The sequence below is a fragment of the Branchiostoma floridae genome, chromosome 16 (assembly GCF_000003815.2).
Source record: "Branchiostoma floridae strain S238N-H82 chromosome 16, Bfl_VNyyK, whole genome shotgun sequence".
In the NCBI taxonomy this organism is placed as follows: Eukaryota; Metazoa; Chordata; class Leptocardii; order Amphioxiformes; family Branchiostomatidae; genus Branchiostoma; species Branchiostoma floridae.
In genome coordinates, this window is record NC_049994.1 from 18,892,797 (window position 1) to 18,909,619 (window position 16,823).

Sequence of the window (16,823 nt, forward strand, 5' to 3'; positions counted from 1 at the left end):
AACATGGGCATGTGGTGACTGCGTTATGTAAAAGACAGCCTTCACAACAGCGTAAACAGGACTGCGTTGATTGACATCGAGGATAATTGTTTGTTCTCCAGACCGAAAACACTCGAGGATGTCTCTCCTTATGGACGAAAATGAGGAAAACAATGTAGGATGAAAATACGGTTCGGTCTTCTCTGGAGTCTTGACATAATGTTGAACTGATCTCACCACTGACCAATGTTTGTGTGTAACTTGTGTGAAATATTTGATTTAGTCTAGATGGTGCCTATTTCTGTCATCAGTAAATGTGCTGGTTTAAGAAGACTTTGTAAAGTCCATTTACATTATCTTATAGATGCTAACCTTCAGGACTTGGTGTGTCCAAGTTAGATTTTTGACTTAAAATGGTACTTATGTTTGACAAAGAAACTAAATAACTATACAGTAGATAGTTATTATGTCACTTTGTCACTTGATAAGATGATGGTCAGGTAGACAAACTACTGCTTGTAAATATTGCGTGTGCTTAATTGTGGGGTCATGTGGCATAACGACAGGGTGTTTGGGCCGGGACCTTGAGATTCCGGATTCAAATCTGCTTAGTATGTCAACGATCTTGTGCCCTTGGGAAAGGCACTTTACAAAACTTTCCTCACTTTCCTCAGGTGGAAATGAGTGCCTAGCTTCGGTTAGAGTCGTCCCTTGAATAGGACGTTAAAAGAATATCCCGTGTTTGTGAAAAGCCACTCCTCGAGCACGTTAAAGAATCCACCACACTAAGGCTTATAAAAAAAGTACTGGTCCTTCTTTGCGTGAGTGAATGAAGACTCACAGTCCAGTCTCTGAGTTGGCATGTTGAAAAAGGTGATAATGAATGATAATAACCTGTTGTTTCAACCCTACCACAAATGTGGTAAGTCTCAGAGAGATAATTACATTTGCATGAAAGCTTGCAGAGCAGACGTATTTGGAATCAGTACAAAACTTGTAACATCTTCTTATAACAGACCAAAAACAGTCTTAAAAACTGTTACTCCCAATTTTCTTCTAACAGTGACAGTTTTAAAGGTAAACAACATACCTTCGACGGCTATCAGCCCATCTTGTTACAATCACAGCCTAACTTTATTGCTGTGCATTTATTGTAGCTTTGAATGATCAATATGCACAGCCAGAGCTGCCCAATTGTTAACAAAGGATTAGTGTTGAAGATGAGCAATGATGTGAATGTGTGCAAAGCCTATAGGCAGTATTACTTAGACAATATGTTGTATTTTCTTAAAAGGTACTCAATGTAAGATTAAGAAGATTCAGAAAATGCTTGAAGTAAATTTTATGACCATTTCTTTAAATGGTATGTATGTCTCAAATGGATTGGATAACAATAGGTAATAAAACTGTGAGAACAACAGACCAAACAAAGTCATAGAAAAGCTTACAGTGTGATTACATTCTGCCAGGTGTTTTTTTGGTACCAGCAAAAAATTGGGGAACCACAGTGTGAATCTTATGTGTGACATTTATTAGTGTCATAAATTTGGAATGATGTGCATCCCAACGTCAATAACTGTTTACTGTAAATGCAGAAATGTTCGCGGTGGTTTAATGTTCGTGGTTTTCACGGTGGCCACTTCGAATTCACCGCGAATTCAAAACCACAGCGAACATTTTTCCTTGGCAGTAAGAGACTACAGTGCATGGTGCCACCGCGAAGTTAAAACCACCGCGAAAAGTCCATTTTCCTGCTACCGCGAAATTAAATCCCCGCGAGCTTAAATGCATTTACAGTACATTAAAGATTTTGCTATTTTGGTCTTACAGCAGAAACAAAATTTCTACTTTTGAGGACATTTAATTTTTAACTTATTTATACCTATTTATTTATCTACGTATGAAAAGCATGCAGCCTTAAGGCGTTTTCAGTGTGTCCTGGGGAAGACCCCAAACATAGATAAGGCCACAGCAAGTAAATTTTATGGATGACATCCTCTGCAGACTGCAAAAATAATGCGATAGGGCGAAAAAAAAACAAGATGGGTGAAAAAAAACAAGATGGCTACATTTTCAAAAATAGGCACCATGAAGTTGTGATGAATGTTGTAACAACAATTAAAGGGACAAAACATGGTAGAAGAGCCAACAAGGCATTCATTCCTGTATTCAAGACATGTACTGGTGTGCTAAAAGTGACACTAGTGTGGTAGACTGGCATCACCATCAAAGTTGGTAACCACACTCATGGCATCCATATTGGTGTCACTTTTACAACTCTCCAGTAAGTTTGTTTTCTACGACTATAGTCCTGGGTACATCGCAAGTGTCACTTCTACTAGTACAATTACCAGGCTACAACACAACATATTTGCTCATTTTGGTACTTTATCGGCATGTTGACCATCCCTGCAGAAGAAAAAAAAAATTTTTTTTTCTGAAATCAGACGAAAACTAATGCTCGCGCTGATGTCATCCATAAAATTTACTTGCTGTGGCCTAAGAACCAAAAAAAGAGTGACCTTCTTGTGAATATTTGCTAAAATGCTGCGTTTTCCATCTGTAAACTCTTGTTCCATTCATATCTTCTGTCACTTCACAAATAGATTTCTATTGTAAGTATCGACCCGTTGTGTTAACACACCCACACAACCCTGGAGCCAAACTGTTACAGCTTCACTTACATTCTATGTACTGGTTCATCTTGGAAGGAAATACATGTACAGCCAGGGCTGCCTAACCAGCCGGTGGCTATTTCATACGGCTAAGTCTGCTGACAAAGAAAACATCCAGCTGTTACATGTAAACTACTGTTTCTTCATCTCTGTCGACTTATGCATCATTAGGAAATTCTGTTAGATTGCGTGTAATTATTACCTGAGCATGTGTTATTATAATTATATTCAGATACAGTGTAAGTCATATATACAATGTCACTTCATAGCTGTTGCAGCAGCAATATTGTAAGTCACAGACACCCTAGATCCCATACATGATAAGCTGGCAAAACTGTGTTGAACAACAACGAGCACACGGTGCATTGTATGTGCCTGCAGGGTTTGTCTGATTATCATGCATGCATGTTAGCAAGAAACTGAAATGTTGAAAAGCGTGAGTTTTATATTAAAACATAACGTACAAACTGGGCGTCTGTTATTACTGCGTTTCATGGGTTACTGTTGTTGTCTATGTGTGTGTGTGTGCGTGTATGTGCGCGCGCATGTGTATGTGCGCGTGCATATGTACGTGTGTGTGCGTGTATGCGCGGGCGTGTGTGTGTGCATAAGTACGTGCGTATGTGCATGTGTGTGTTTGTTCGCATGTGTGTGTGTGTGCATATGTACGTGTGTGGTGCGTATGTGTGTGTGTGCATATATACATAAGTGTGTTTGCGCGTGCGTGTGTCTGTGCATATGTACGTAAGTGTGTGTGTGTTTGTTCGCAGGTGTGTGCGCGTGTATTAACAATACATGTACTTGTTATGTATTACACAATTCAGCCTAGAGGGCTGCTATGTTTTACAGAATTACATGGGATGACGTCATCTCCGGATGAATGATTATAAGCAGAGAAGGGCTGTCTCCTCCAGGAGCCTTAGTGTGCCTGAGTTGCATAACCCTTCCTGTTGGCAGGAAATTAGAATGCCTGAGCTCCATAAAGGTGACAGAGGAAAAGATGGAAGGACACATAAGAGAGTGGACTGGTTTAAGCCTAGCTGAAGCGATGCGAGTGGCAGAAGATAGAACTAGGTGGAGGAGGTGGACCAGCGAATTGTCATGGTGCCCCAATGACCCACTAGAAGGTCAGGGGATAGGTGAGATAAAGGTGCAGAGGTAAACGTCATACAATAAAACAAGATTTCAGAGACAATGTGATACCTCCATGAAATATTTTGAGTCTTTGTGGATTTACTGTTTCATCATGTCTCATTGAATATGCTAATAAAGCTATCATAATCTATTCTATTCATGATGGTCTTCTTCATGGAGGTAATAAAATTAGTTTCACCTGGAAAGTAATGATCACAATGACTTGAATTTTGGTAGACATTCAGAAAACAGCTTTTTTTTATTTTTCAATCCTCGGGGTGGGGGCCGCTAACTTAACAACCATCCCTCGTAGACAGCAAGTCATTTCGAACTTGCACATATGCTACCTATGTACGCAAACATCAAGATATCTGAGTTTACATTTTCAGGTCCATTTTTGTCAGGTGGGAACATGTCTGTGTATGCAGCTGTACAGGAAGGCAGGTACGTGTGCCCAGGAGTCCTCCGTGTCCAACACGGTTTTGCTTAATTATAGATAAGAACTTATATCAAATACCTGTTGACATTGAAACGGGACAACGCCATTTGAATGCTACTTCGTGTATTATTGTATGGGTGCAAATAAGGATGAATTGCGTTATTTACCGTGATACATGTGCTTCTACATGTATCTGCAGGGATCTGCAAGGACTGGATCGTTATTCTGTGCGTGCTTTAATTAACGTTATGATAACCACCCTTCGTGCAACTGTGGTTCAGGCCAGCCTAAAACGTCATAACGGATGCGATAATCTCACAAGATACGTATGTTCAGATATCAGCCAGGTTATTCTATAGTCACGGTTTGTCCGAACTAACGGTTTCTGACGATGAAGGCTCTGCTTGTCCTGTCCCTGGCGGTGTGCGCCTGGGGGGCTACACTGAGGCCAAGATGGTCTGTCACAACAACCAGGACGACAAAGATAACAACGACAACACTCAGACCGGGTACGAGCGATTTTATGTCTTATTGTAGTCAACACTCCGACGTACTATAGACCAATGACAGTAATGTACAATCCATATGGTAAATCTCTTGAACAGTTGATATAAAAGCGGATATACATCACCGGTCGGATCATAGTAAAGCCTTTAAACATGGCACATGCTACTTTCTCTGCTTAGCATTGAAGTGTAACATTTTTGGTACTACATTCCGCTCAACTTACAGAACTTATTTTAACAGTACCATGTGCAAAGTACACACAGAAGGTAAAGGTCAGACCGAAATATATATATATATATATATATATATATATAAAGCAATGAAAGTCGTGTAAAATGCCTCTTCCAGAGGCACCGCGTCGGGGGCACGGCGAGTATCAAACTCGGGACCTTGGTTCCGATCCGAACACTCTAACAGTTACGCCACACACGATGCCATGTCTTTGTTGTATTTTCCAGGCTGCTATCATGACGGAACCATGTATGAACATGGTTCATACTTCAGCATCCCAGGAGGTCAGTGCCACTGTTCCGATGGGCAGGCGCACTGCGACCTACTACCCGGTAAGAAGTGCACGAGGCCTACACGACGTTCTGAAGCGCAACTGTCATTAACATTTATTAAAAAAAACCCAGATACGTTTACTGACCGATTTCGTATAGATAAAGAATCTCTATTGACACGACAAAAGTCAGCGACTTTCGCAAGGTCTATAACAACTACTTACAGTACAACTATAAAGACAAATATGGATTTCTACAGGTATGAATAAATCAACATAATCAACATATTAGGTGTAGCATGTCATTTACACTATTGGTTCTACGGTACAAGCATTCGTGGATATATTTGCCTACTTGTACACAGTAAGGGTTATCGCCTCCCAGATATCCTTATTCACTCATGTCCATGTCAAACCCTTCAAATAGCTTAAGTAGAAGTAAATTTAAAATGAATGTCATTTTCCTTTGAATCAAATTTTCCACGACCACTGTCACCTACTTCGGGATCAACACTGATGACCAATCACTTCAGAACGTAAACTGGCGAGAGTTACAGACACGTGGTCTTACTCACACGTGATCTTGTGGACACGTGACGTCAGCAATTGGTCAAACGTGCCGGGGAATTTACAACTGTTTTACTTTGTTTACAATTAGGCTTTTGGCGTAATAAAGTTATCATTATTTTGGCGTGATAAAGTTATCATTATTAATGTTCAGTATATTCCCTTTACACACGAATAGGTTTACTTGGACACACACACACACACACACACACACACACACACACACACACACACACATATATATATATATATATATATATATATATATATATATAGGACCACATGTTCATGGCAATCCATATGATTTTTACCTTTACTGAAATGATCAATGTACTATATTGACGTGCAGTTAACACAATAAAATGGTCATTGCATTGATTTCTTCTTTGATATTACCAGAAAGAAATGGCAAATGTAAAACGTATAATTCATCCCACAACACATCGATCCTCAGGTTGCATGGGAGTTTTCGGCTTCGTCCCGGTCGGTGGCGTCGTCTCGTCGGGAATAGACCACTGTGGCTGCGGGTTCGCTTACCAATGTGTATTAGACGGACCTCCGGTGTTTTCAATGCAGCAGGGATGTTCTTGTAAGTATTTGTCCGGTGAAACGGTGTGTCCTGTAGATCTATAGTGAACACTCTGAAAACTATTGCGGAATCCTGAATGTTTAGATCTAAGAATCATTTTCAGCATTATACTTTCTTTCATGAATCAGGTTTGTTGACGTGCCGAATACATGTACATGTAATACCAATTATTTTGTGATATTGTACCCGGTTGGTTCCGCCGATAAACGCTTACCACACGCTCCAAAACGTGTACATTACAATGGTTGACAGAGCTTTTTGTAGGCGTATCTATATATTATGCATGTATCGATATGCATGCTCAGTACTCCACTACGCCAGGGGATCTACCTGTGCAACAGTATTTTGGTGTGACGTCAACACGTGGGAATAGCCAGGTGCTTCAGTACTAATAAAGTAAATAGGACATGTGTACGGCTCAGTGGGTGGTGGGGGTGGATGTGCGTTGGGGTGGGGGTGGGTTGTGCTTGTAAGGGCATTCAAACCAAGGTCAACGACCTAAAGGGCATTTGTCCCATGTTTGAAGCTGCACTTTGGACTAAATCGCTGGAGGCCGCTAATGTGTTGTCTATTTTTGGTGAATAGATTTAACACGCTCAGTTTTGAAACGCAACAATAAGTTTATTGCAAATTTATGTACTAAATGCTATTTTAGGGCGTAAAACGATATCCAGAATTGCCATGGATGTTTAACGGAAGCAATTAAGCATGGTAAGGCGTCTCAATCGTGCCATGGGCTAGATTTAGTCTCCTAGCAGACGTGTCACCTGGATGAAAAAGAGAAGCCAAATAGGGACAAATAAGTTGCCATGGGATTTCAGTCAGTTTTTTGCAGTCTATCCAGTTATCACCGGTCAGTTCACTCCTAGGCCAATTAACTCCCACTAGACTTTTATTCCTAACAAAGTCCCCAATTACTATTCGGCCAGGCTTGATAAGATTTTCAACGATCATTGTCACCTTCTTCAGGGTCAATACTGATGACCAATCACTTCCGAATTCAGAACGTAAACACTCTACCAGTTACGCTACACATGACGCCACAAGTAAAAAGTTTTCTGCTTTGTCTTCCAGCCTGTTCTTATGACGGAAACGTGTATGAAGAAGATTCACACTTCACGGACAGCATGGGGCATCAGTGTCACTGTTCCTGCGGACAGGCAACCTGCAGTAAGAAGTGCACGAAAATTATAAAACACAAAGTTCGATAATGGGTCGCTTAGCGGCTTGCTACGGTATTGCAGCGGAACATCCATTTTTGATATCTCGTGTTGTGGACATGTTGTGGTCGTGATTTTTAAGTGGTAGATAACCCTTGGGGTAGAGAGTAAGTGCTAGTTGTTTGGGCCCCCTGGTGTGTTTTTTTTTTTTGAACACCCAAAAACTATTGAGGAATGTTCAGATCTAATAATTATTTTCAGCTTCATATTTTCTTTCATGAGCCAGTTTGGACTACGACTACACCGAGGCCAACAATGCCACAAACGACAACAACCAGGCCGACCCTGACAACATCCAGACCCGGTATGAGCGATTTATTGTCCCATTTTATAGACTGTAGTCAACACGAGGTGTACGTACTAATGACAGTAATGTAACTTTATCCGCGAGTTAACCTATAGCCGTTGGTTAAAGAAACAGGGTGTTTAGGGATTTCAAGTCGAAGGATGGCGGTTTCACATTGCAATAATATATGACGACCTCATTTGCATAGTTTGTGAGAGAATATGATAATTCCATAGTGCATGGTAAATGATGGGAATTTCGTTCTTAAAGCAATATGAAGCTTATTACTGAAGGTGAATATTATCAGACATAAATCATGCAAAATAGTTTCATGAAATGAAATGTTTACATGTACATAATTAATCATGAAACACTAATTAAAATTGACCTTCTCTGCTACGATAAGACTTTCATACTTTGGACTTGTTCCTCTTGGATAGAGAGGATGACCAATGCAACCGAGACAAATTATTCCAATCAGGACCTTACTTGCATTTAAAATATAAATACTTCACTCGAAAAAATTTAAACCATTTGGCGAAGGTATGGGGTCGTGGAACTCAAGTTATCTTTGCTCCATTGCAGGTGACGACCCCATCTCCGGATGAAGAAGCAGAGAAGAGATGTCTCCTCACGGAGCCTCCGTGTTACTGAGCTGCACAACTGTTCATCCATGTCGGCCGGAAATATGCCTCTCTGATGTGTAGAGGCAAAGCCATACAATAAAACAACATTTCGGAGACCTCATGCCCCCGTGAGATATTTTGAGCCTTTGTGGATTTACCGCTTCATCTTGTTTCATTGACTATGCAAATAAAGCTGTCATTAGAATATCCTAGGATTTTATTCAAAAATAGATAAGTTGTATGTGTAGAAGCAGCACTAGTTCATAGTACATGTACTAACCAAGCAGATGTTGGTGGGGAACGTTACCAGCAACCAAGGAGGTTGAAAAAAGAAAAAAGAAACCTCCTGGCAGCAACCTGCCACTGCAGTTCCAGTGCATGGTGCTAGGTGGCCCAAACTTAAACTACTTCAACCGAGCAATAAAATCCCTGCAGCGTTCTGGAAAACTTTATCTCTATTTCATGGTTTCGCAAAAGCGACGCCAAGCGATTGTCAGGAAAACAGCAGATATCAGGCAGAGAAAATTGCCAGCATTTAAGCTACCGTAGTATTGTAGGAGTACTATACTACTAACTACTAATTAAAGAAAAACTTAATCCAAATGTTTCGGTGACAAACAATAAAAGTTATAAACAGGAATATGCGGCGCCAGGAACCCGCTGGGTTTTAATTTCAGAGGGGATTAAAAAAAAAAAGATCTCTGCATTCCTTCAAGGCGCGCCGATAAAAGAAATGAACCATGGAAATTTTTAAGGTACACTGGTCAAGACTGATGAAAGCTTTCACTTGTTGAAGGAAATATTTACTTAGGTTGGACAGCAGCCAAAAGAAAAAGATCACTTGGAAGCACATGTCGTCATCCCCTGCTTACAAAAAGTGCCAAGATACAGTATAGCCGGCGCTTTTAGTTTGTTGAATTTCAAGTCTCTTGTTACTAATCCAGTTTGTTTCGTTGTGATACTTCATCAGATGTTTACTTCCTACAGCCTGACTGTGACTCAGATCCTCTGTCACGTGACGGAGATGCCGGGGGCGGGTTGGATCCGGACCAAATTCGGGTGTACTTGTGTTGCCCGCGAGAGCTTTACCGAAAAAAAACCCACATTGAATTAAATTAAAGAAAAAAAAAAAAAAAGATGTGACTTTCAATTGATTTCCGTGATGTCACCGTTCATTTCCCGGCTCTACTATATTAAGTCAGGGTTCCCGATGTAAAGTATTCCCATGGTTCATTTCCTTTCCCGATGCACTTTGAAGGAATGCGGAGATCTGTGAAAAATTCCCTTTGAAATCAAAACCCGGCGGTTTAGTTCAGCTTCAATGCGTTCTAACGTACTCTCCAAGCAGAGGTTCGGTTCCGGCGAGTGCTTTTTTTTGCGTCATTTTAGGCGTTTTCATCGGACTTTCTATCTTGTTACGTCTCCTTTTTGTCCGTTTTGCTGGCGGACAAAAAGAAAACCAGACAAAAGAAAAAGCTCGAGAAAAACGCCCCAACAGACGTCAAATCCAGTCGGAGCCTAACCTCTACTTGGAGAATACTGTAGTTTTAGCAGAAAGAATCAACCACCTAAGCGAACTGGATAGTTGTAAGATACTTAGGGCTAGCTGAAAGTTTACACCAACAAAAGGACGGCACGGGAGGACTAGAATGTTATCGTTACACCCACCATGCTAAATACACAGTCTCCGTGACTAGCATTCTCACTACAGGTTTATTTAGCAGTGACGAACAGGTATGCATGAAATGTGGCTCATTTGGAATAGGATAGAGGCAAGAAGGAGAGTGAACGTAGAAGGAAAAACACGAAAAATGATAAAACAAATGAGCAAAAAAAAAGAAAAAAAAGAAGAGAAAATACGAAATGACAGAAGGTGTGGCTTGAAGAAGATGGAGGTCTGGGAATAGAACTCAGGACCTTTACTTAGCTGATTACAAGGTCATTGCAGCGCGTTCATCTACAAATTAGAATTGATCCGCACCATTCAATGATTCATATCTAAAGACAACCAATCTCCGTTTACTATTTCTTAAAGAAGACAACAATAAGATATAACAGTGATAGTGTAACGTACAGAGATAGATTATACCAAACATGACGTCACAGGATGACGCTATCTACTGAAGGTCAGCGTCACTGTGACCTCCACATTACATCGATAAGATTTTTACATTCTGATAACAAATGGCGTATTTTGGACTCATCTTACAATAGAACTATGTGTAAAGAAAATATTCCAGAGATTTTTCCTCTGAGGAAATGAGATAATATTTCCGCATGCCTGCTGACATTTGGTGCATCCCGCCCCACCCCGCCCACACAGTGGGCACGCCCAACAAACATGGCGGACGGTTCCGAGTCCGGGGCGGGTAGCGCGGGAACACAGGCGGGCAGGGAGGCGGGGAGCGCCGCCGGAGGGGACGGGCAGGCCCCGGGGGGAGACACACAACCTCCCCCTGCCGCCCCCAGCCGTCTGCAAGTGAACGAAGACCTGTTGGTGCTTATAAAGAAGTACGCCATGCAGCTCGGTTTGTTGGTGGTTGTCTGGATGGTCGGGTACTGGGCATTCAGCGTGAGCTGGATCATGCTCGGACTCTTCGTCTGGATGTGGCGGGAAAAGAGACAGAAAGCCAAGGAGTTCAAGATCAAGACGGCGCGCAAGGCGGCGCAGAACGAGCAGGAGACCGTCTTGGCGCGTCTTGAGGACCTGCCGTCTTGGGTAAGTGAAAGTTTATCGGTGTTTCGTGAGTTGTTGTTTATGGGGCGCATTCCGAGCGTTGTATTTTTGTCTGTGCCGATATGTCATTAATGGGAGGGTCATCAGGGGGTAATCAAGATTTGCTATTGAAATGTCATCCGGCACAATAGCTTCCTGATAACCCCCATATCGCACTATATATGTTTGACCTTAGATTAACACGATTGAAGGGGAAATAGTTGCAACCAGATGACAGCTTTTACAACGGCATCAAAAAGCACCACACTGTAACTAAGGGGCTGTGTTAACCCCCATAAGAGCCCATAATGATCTGTTCAGGACCAATGACCTCCCCAGTGTTACTGATTATATAATACTTCTCACTTTCACTTTAATAGGTACTTGTTGCTGGAAAAAATAACAAAACATCAAAAGTTCAATACATGTTAATTTTTCTTAAAACTGCATTTGTATCTGTGGGTGAGTATCAAATTATTCATGAAAGTGGAATATTGGATTTTAGGAGGTTGTTCCAAAACCGGAATAGAATAGAATAGTACTATAGCCCCACCCACCTCACAGTCAAAACATCTACATGCAAAACAAAAACATAGCTCACAAAAGAAAATGCTGACTTGTACCTAAGGTCATTAAAGCTGAGGTGTGGATTTTGACAATTAACACACAGACTGACAGACAGACAGACAGGATTTCTGTTATGGTTCATATTATCATAATCAATGAAATCAGTTTGGCAACTTCAGACTCTAGTCAGGTGTTCCTATCACCTGTATGGTTTTGAGATACATGTTAAGATGTAATGTAATATATTTGTATTTTGTAATGAAAGTACATCGAGGCTGTGTAGATTTTGACAGACAGACAGACAGACAAACAGACAGCATATATCTGTTGTAGTTCATAATGAACCTAATCAGCTTGACAATTGGACACTTAAGTCAGGTGTGCCCATTATGACCTGTGTGGTATAGAATAACTCCTGAAGTCTTTATGTAGATTTGACAGACAGTCAGACAGATGGACAGCATATAACGTTATCTGTTGTAGCCCATAATGACCAATTGCAGTCCATAATGACCAGTGTAACAACTAAATGCTGAAGTCAGGTGTGCCCCTCACCTGCATGGTGTAGAGTTACCTGTGTTGATTGACCCACATGTGTTTAGTTAAGCACATGTAAACATGGCCCTTTATGTAGGTGAGTCACCCTTCATGTATGTTTTGTTATACTAATGACTTACACAGTAACTCTATCCTGGGGAGGGAAAGTTCTGAGGTAGTGTTGCAGACCTGCCTGCTGCCTTGTGGGTGTATGAGGATCCAAATCTGTATTTCCTTTAGAATATTCCTTTCCTTTAAAATTAGAATCATTTCTGTTACAATCTACAAAAAAAAAAAAAAAAGAAGAAATGTTGCAAGTTCAGTTGTCAGAAAGTTTATCATTTTGTAATTTGGAAACCTCCATTGGACAACACAAACACAACACAGTGTTGATTCTAGGTGAATTATGATATAGAGAGTACCAGAATCATTTTCCATGGAAAGTTTACCTGACCAATTTATGAGTTTTTCAGCAGATCATAGGTCGGTAGGAATTGCTAAAAATTTGTAGGCTTTAGAACAAGACATGACATGATTTTGACCAGAATGGTTGTCTTGATAGTGGAAACTTTCAATAACACAGTATTGCAATGTGGAACCCATCCCTTTCAATATCTTTTTACCTTCCCAACCGAAGTCAGGTACAATTTCTACACCTGGGTAAAGTAAGGAAAGCCCTGAAAAATGCCTTTCCCAGGGACACATGCCTCCAGCCATGCATGCCAGAAATCCAACCCTTGACCTGTACATCTGGTATCCCCTAGTGTAGCCAATGGACCATTTGAAGACCTGTACCTGGGACAAATATGTACTCCTGAATGTCCTTATGTGGGTGAAAGGTCACATAGGTGCCCTTATGAAGGTGAAAGGTCATATGGGTGCCCTTATGTAGTTATGAAGGTGAAAGGTCATATGGATGCCCTTGATTTTAGGGGTGAAAATGAAAGGTCAGAGTCCTGTGTCTGGACAGTAGACTGAGGTTACTCAAGGTCAGACAAGAATAGGCAATTACTAGTAGTAGACTAGTTTTCTTGATCATCAATAGACACAGTGCACACTAGCTTGATTTGTAAGTTAAAAAAGATACTTTTCTGTTTGGAATCAGTTACTAGTAGTAGCTTTCTGTCCTGGATAGGTGTGGCCAAGTTAACAACTTCAGGAATAGTCAGAGTATGACTAACTTCTTTGGCTTTGATCCAAACATATTACCAATCTGCAGCAGATGTCTTCTCTATTTTTAATCATTTGCCAATGTTACAATACAATTAGTCTGACTTTTGAAGTCAACATTCACACATGTCAAGGGACAAAATACATAGATAATACCTGAATGACAAATAACTGACAACTGATTTCTACTAAATGTCTGGCTAGTGACTTTTCTACTAAGCCTTCAATGATTGATTAAAGTTTTGAATGTATGCACTGTGTGTACTGTGAGTAAGTGTCAGTTCCCCTGTATCAGACAGTAATATGTTTGTGTTAGTCGTGCCTTGTGTACAGTATGGGTCTGTATGTGTGGCTATCTTGTTTCTGTGTTTGTATCCTATCCTGACCACCCTATCTTGTACAAATACACCCTGCTGAGTGCTGATAAATGTTTATCTCCCCTGTGTACAGTATGGGCCTGTATCCCTGTGTGTATCAGACAGTGCAGTGGGTACAAATAGTCAGTAATATGTTTGTGTTAGTCCTGTCCTGTGTACAGTATGGGCCTGTATGTGTGGCTATCTTGTTGCAGTGTTTGTATCCTATCCTGACCACCCTATCTTGTACAAATACACCCTGCTGATAAATGTTGTCTCAGGATAAACAAAAAGATTGCAGCTACATCTGCAGGGCTTTAGGCTGTCCATCTTGTAATGATCAACACATCTAGATCTGTTCACATTTTGTTTCTCATTGACGGACAAGTATCGCAGTTATACATCAAAATTTTATAGTTGTGTATACATAGAAACAATGTAGCAGAATAGAAACAAGAAGTCTACCATTGAATTGTGTAAAGAATTTAAACAGTTAATAGTATTTTGTGAGCATATGTTGTGTTTTTCTTAATTACCATCTAAAGTGATTTATTGACTTATTATTGTGCAATAGCTGTTCTACCAAACATGTGGTTTGTTGTCTGTTTTAGGCTAAAGGGGTCCCTAGGGATTTGATCATCATGACAATAAAAGACCATTAGTTGCTTAATCCCAAGAGAGTGAAGAATGATATCCTGGTAGTATGTGTGTGTGTTTGTGTTCCTCTAGAACTGGAAGAATTACAAAGCAGTATGGGTAAGGGGGTGAAGTTTGCCATCGCAGATTGCCATTAGTGTTGTAATATGTTACTATGGATCTGAGTTAGTTAGTGAGAGAACAACTGACCACTGGCTATACTATACTATGCTATATGGGATGTGAGAATTTATCATAAGGTTATATTAATTGTTTATTACCTGTTGCAGGTGTACTTCCCAGATGTGGAGAGAGCAGAATGGTTAAACAAGGTAAGGACTTACTTTTCTTGTATGAGTACTATAACAAAGTTTAATCCTGTTACATGTATGTACATTGTAATATTCATAAATTGATCATTAGGCCACACCAATTTAATTGCTTGGTTCACGGATTCGCTCGCTCCTATTTTTTGGTGAATCAAAATAAAAATAAAAATTACCACTCAGCAAATTTTCACCATTAATGAAACCATTCACCAACATTCTGGTGTAGCAAATTGGCCTTTATATTGTAAGCTTCTTAAAATGTGGGTATTATTATTGCAGTTATATTTTTCATTCATGAAAAATGGGACAAACATAAAAACTGACACTACTGTTGTAATTTTCAACGAACAGGTGCTGTTACTGTACAGTAATAGTGTTTTTGTACTTTTTTCAAGCTGAAAACTTTTTATTCTTTATGTTTTGGATTAGCCCTTATCTTTAATCCAACCATTTTACAATTTTTATTTTTATTTTTTTTTCGACCTATTGCTCCATATTTTTTATGAAAAAATCCGTGAACCAAGAAATTAAATTGGTGTGGCCTAAAGATATAATCATACCAACTCGCACAATATAACCACGCTAGAAGCCAGTTATTAAAAGCTCCTTTATTGGATGTACATCATAGGTATAGAACAAAATAACTCATCATTCAATATGTTGGCAAAACAATTGATTTTGATTTCAAATTAGACTTTAACATTAACATTTTTTCCAGAAAAATAAGGAAAAACATTCGTTTTGTATCTCATATCAAACCACTTGAAGTGCATAATTTTCTGCAAAAGTTTTGTAGCAACAGAACTCCACGGAAAACACTTTTAAAACCAGAATGGACCCATGCTAGCTGAAATACATTAAGGTCTAAATAATGTATTACTCCGCTAGTGGGGACCCTAAAAGAGATCCGAGCCAAAAACTGAACGGCTGTATAGACGCATGTTTGTAGCGGTGAGAAATTCCCTTTTAGCCAGCGGAACTGATATCAAAAGTTAGATTGGTGAAATTTTGTTTCTAACTGAAGAAATAAGCAGGTAAAGTTTGGCAGCCGCGCGCTAGATCGGAGGTACACAGTCGTGGGTTCTGAGTGGTGCGGTTGTACAATAGCAGCGAAAAAGTGCCTTTTGTGGGGATTGACTAATCGTAGTTTGTAATTGCTATAAAAAAAGTTTCTACGTATAGTTTACATTGGCAATTTTTTCCCACGATATAGGGTAAATGTGCTCGACAAAGAATGAAAAATCTGCTGAAATTTCACGTAGCTTCATTATGAACGCGCCCATTTAAACCACGAATTATAACATAGAAGTCTATGGGAAGAAGAAACTCATCAATGAGACCTTAAATAAAAATGAAAAATATTCATAAAAAATCAAGGAATAGCACTGGAGCAAAAATTTGAAAAGGGTTTATAACCGGGCGCCACCCCGCATTTTTTGGCTGCAGATAACGCCGTGTACCTATTTCCGTTACCATGGTAACGGACGGGTCTACATTTCCAAGGGGCGTTACTATTGTTATTTTTCTTGTATCACACTCTACTGGATATAGAAGCCATTTGAAAGAGGACTAAGGTTCTAAAGCTATCTTTCCTGAGGCAAACTACATCCAAGTTATCTTTTGCAATCGCCGCCTTCTCTCGAACGCCCCTCCAACCCCCCCCCCCCCCAAACCCCGGGCTAGGCGACACCTATAAAAGGCCAATCAGAAAGGCTCAGTTTGGCTTGCCCGCCTCTGGTATAAGGGAGCTTGAAACGCAGCTAACATTAATTTCTAGTCGTTAAGCTCTGTTTTGACTTTATGAGCTATAGTACCTTCACCCGATCCTCTATAGAACCGTTTATTTTACGTAGAAAGATCCGGATGAATCTCGTCGTGCCTGTCGGGCTGATATCCCTTACACGACTATTCTCTGAGATATATTCCAATTAAACCAAGACCAAGTCCCAAAGAGAAACCTACTCAGTCGGACTCCTACACAGACTGAT

At 40.2% G+C, this 16,823-nt stretch overlaps 2 protein-coding genes across 3 annotated transcripts in view; both read left to right on the top strand.

Annotated features, from left to right (window-relative positions):
- Window positions 1-4,510: 4,510 nt before the first annotated feature.
- LOC118403693 lies at window positions 4,511-8,660 on the top strand. Of its 2 annotated transcripts, none has more exons than XM_035802470.1 (6): window positions 4,511-4,736; window positions 5,193-5,297; window positions 6,258-6,392; window positions 7,467-7,562; window positions 7,835-7,916; window positions 8,484-8,660. In XM_035802470.1, exons 1-6 carry the CDS (start codon window positions 4,619-4,621, stop codon window positions 8,485-8,487), a joined length of 540 nt encoding a protein of 179 aa, XP_035658363.1. In that variant the 5' UTR covers window positions 4,511-4,618; the 3' UTR covers window positions 8,488-8,660. The 2 variants fall into 2 exon arrangements, with proteins under 2 accessions (XP_035658363.1, XP_035658362.1); XM_035802469.1 differs by having other exon boundaries at window positions 4,514-4,736; window positions 7,839-7,916.
- A 2,157-nt stretch (window positions 8,661-10,817) lies between these two features.
- LOC118403066 (extended synaptotagmin-2-A-like) overlaps window positions 10,818-16,823 on the top strand; it is a 19,831-nt gene continuing 13,825 nt past the window's right edge. Inside the window, exons 1-2 of the mRNA XM_035801503.1 lie at window positions 10,818-11,243; window positions 14,797-14,838. Of these exons, the coding sequence (XP_035657396.1) occupies window positions 10,866-11,243; window positions 14,797-14,838 (420 nt within the window). The 5' untranslated portion in view covers window positions 10,818-10,865. The remainder of the gene's footprint in view (window positions 11,244-14,796; window positions 14,839-16,823) is intronic.

What these genes read in the sequence shown, in the direction of transcription:
- LOC118403693 (XM_035802469.1), top strand. Translation starts at nt 4,619, where the DNA reads ATGAAGGCTCTGCTTGTCCTGTCCCTGGCGGTGTGCGCCTGGGGGGCT. An exon ending in AACGACAACACTCAGACCGG is followed by an intron (nt 4,737 to 5,192) that starts GTACGAGCGATT and finishes TGTATTTTCCAG; the next exon opens with GCTGCTATCATGACGGAACC. An exon ending in CCTGACAACATCCAGACCCG is followed by an intron (nt 7,917 to 8,483) that starts GTATGAGCGATT and finishes GCTCCATTGCAG; the next exon opens with GTGACGACCCCATCTCCGGA.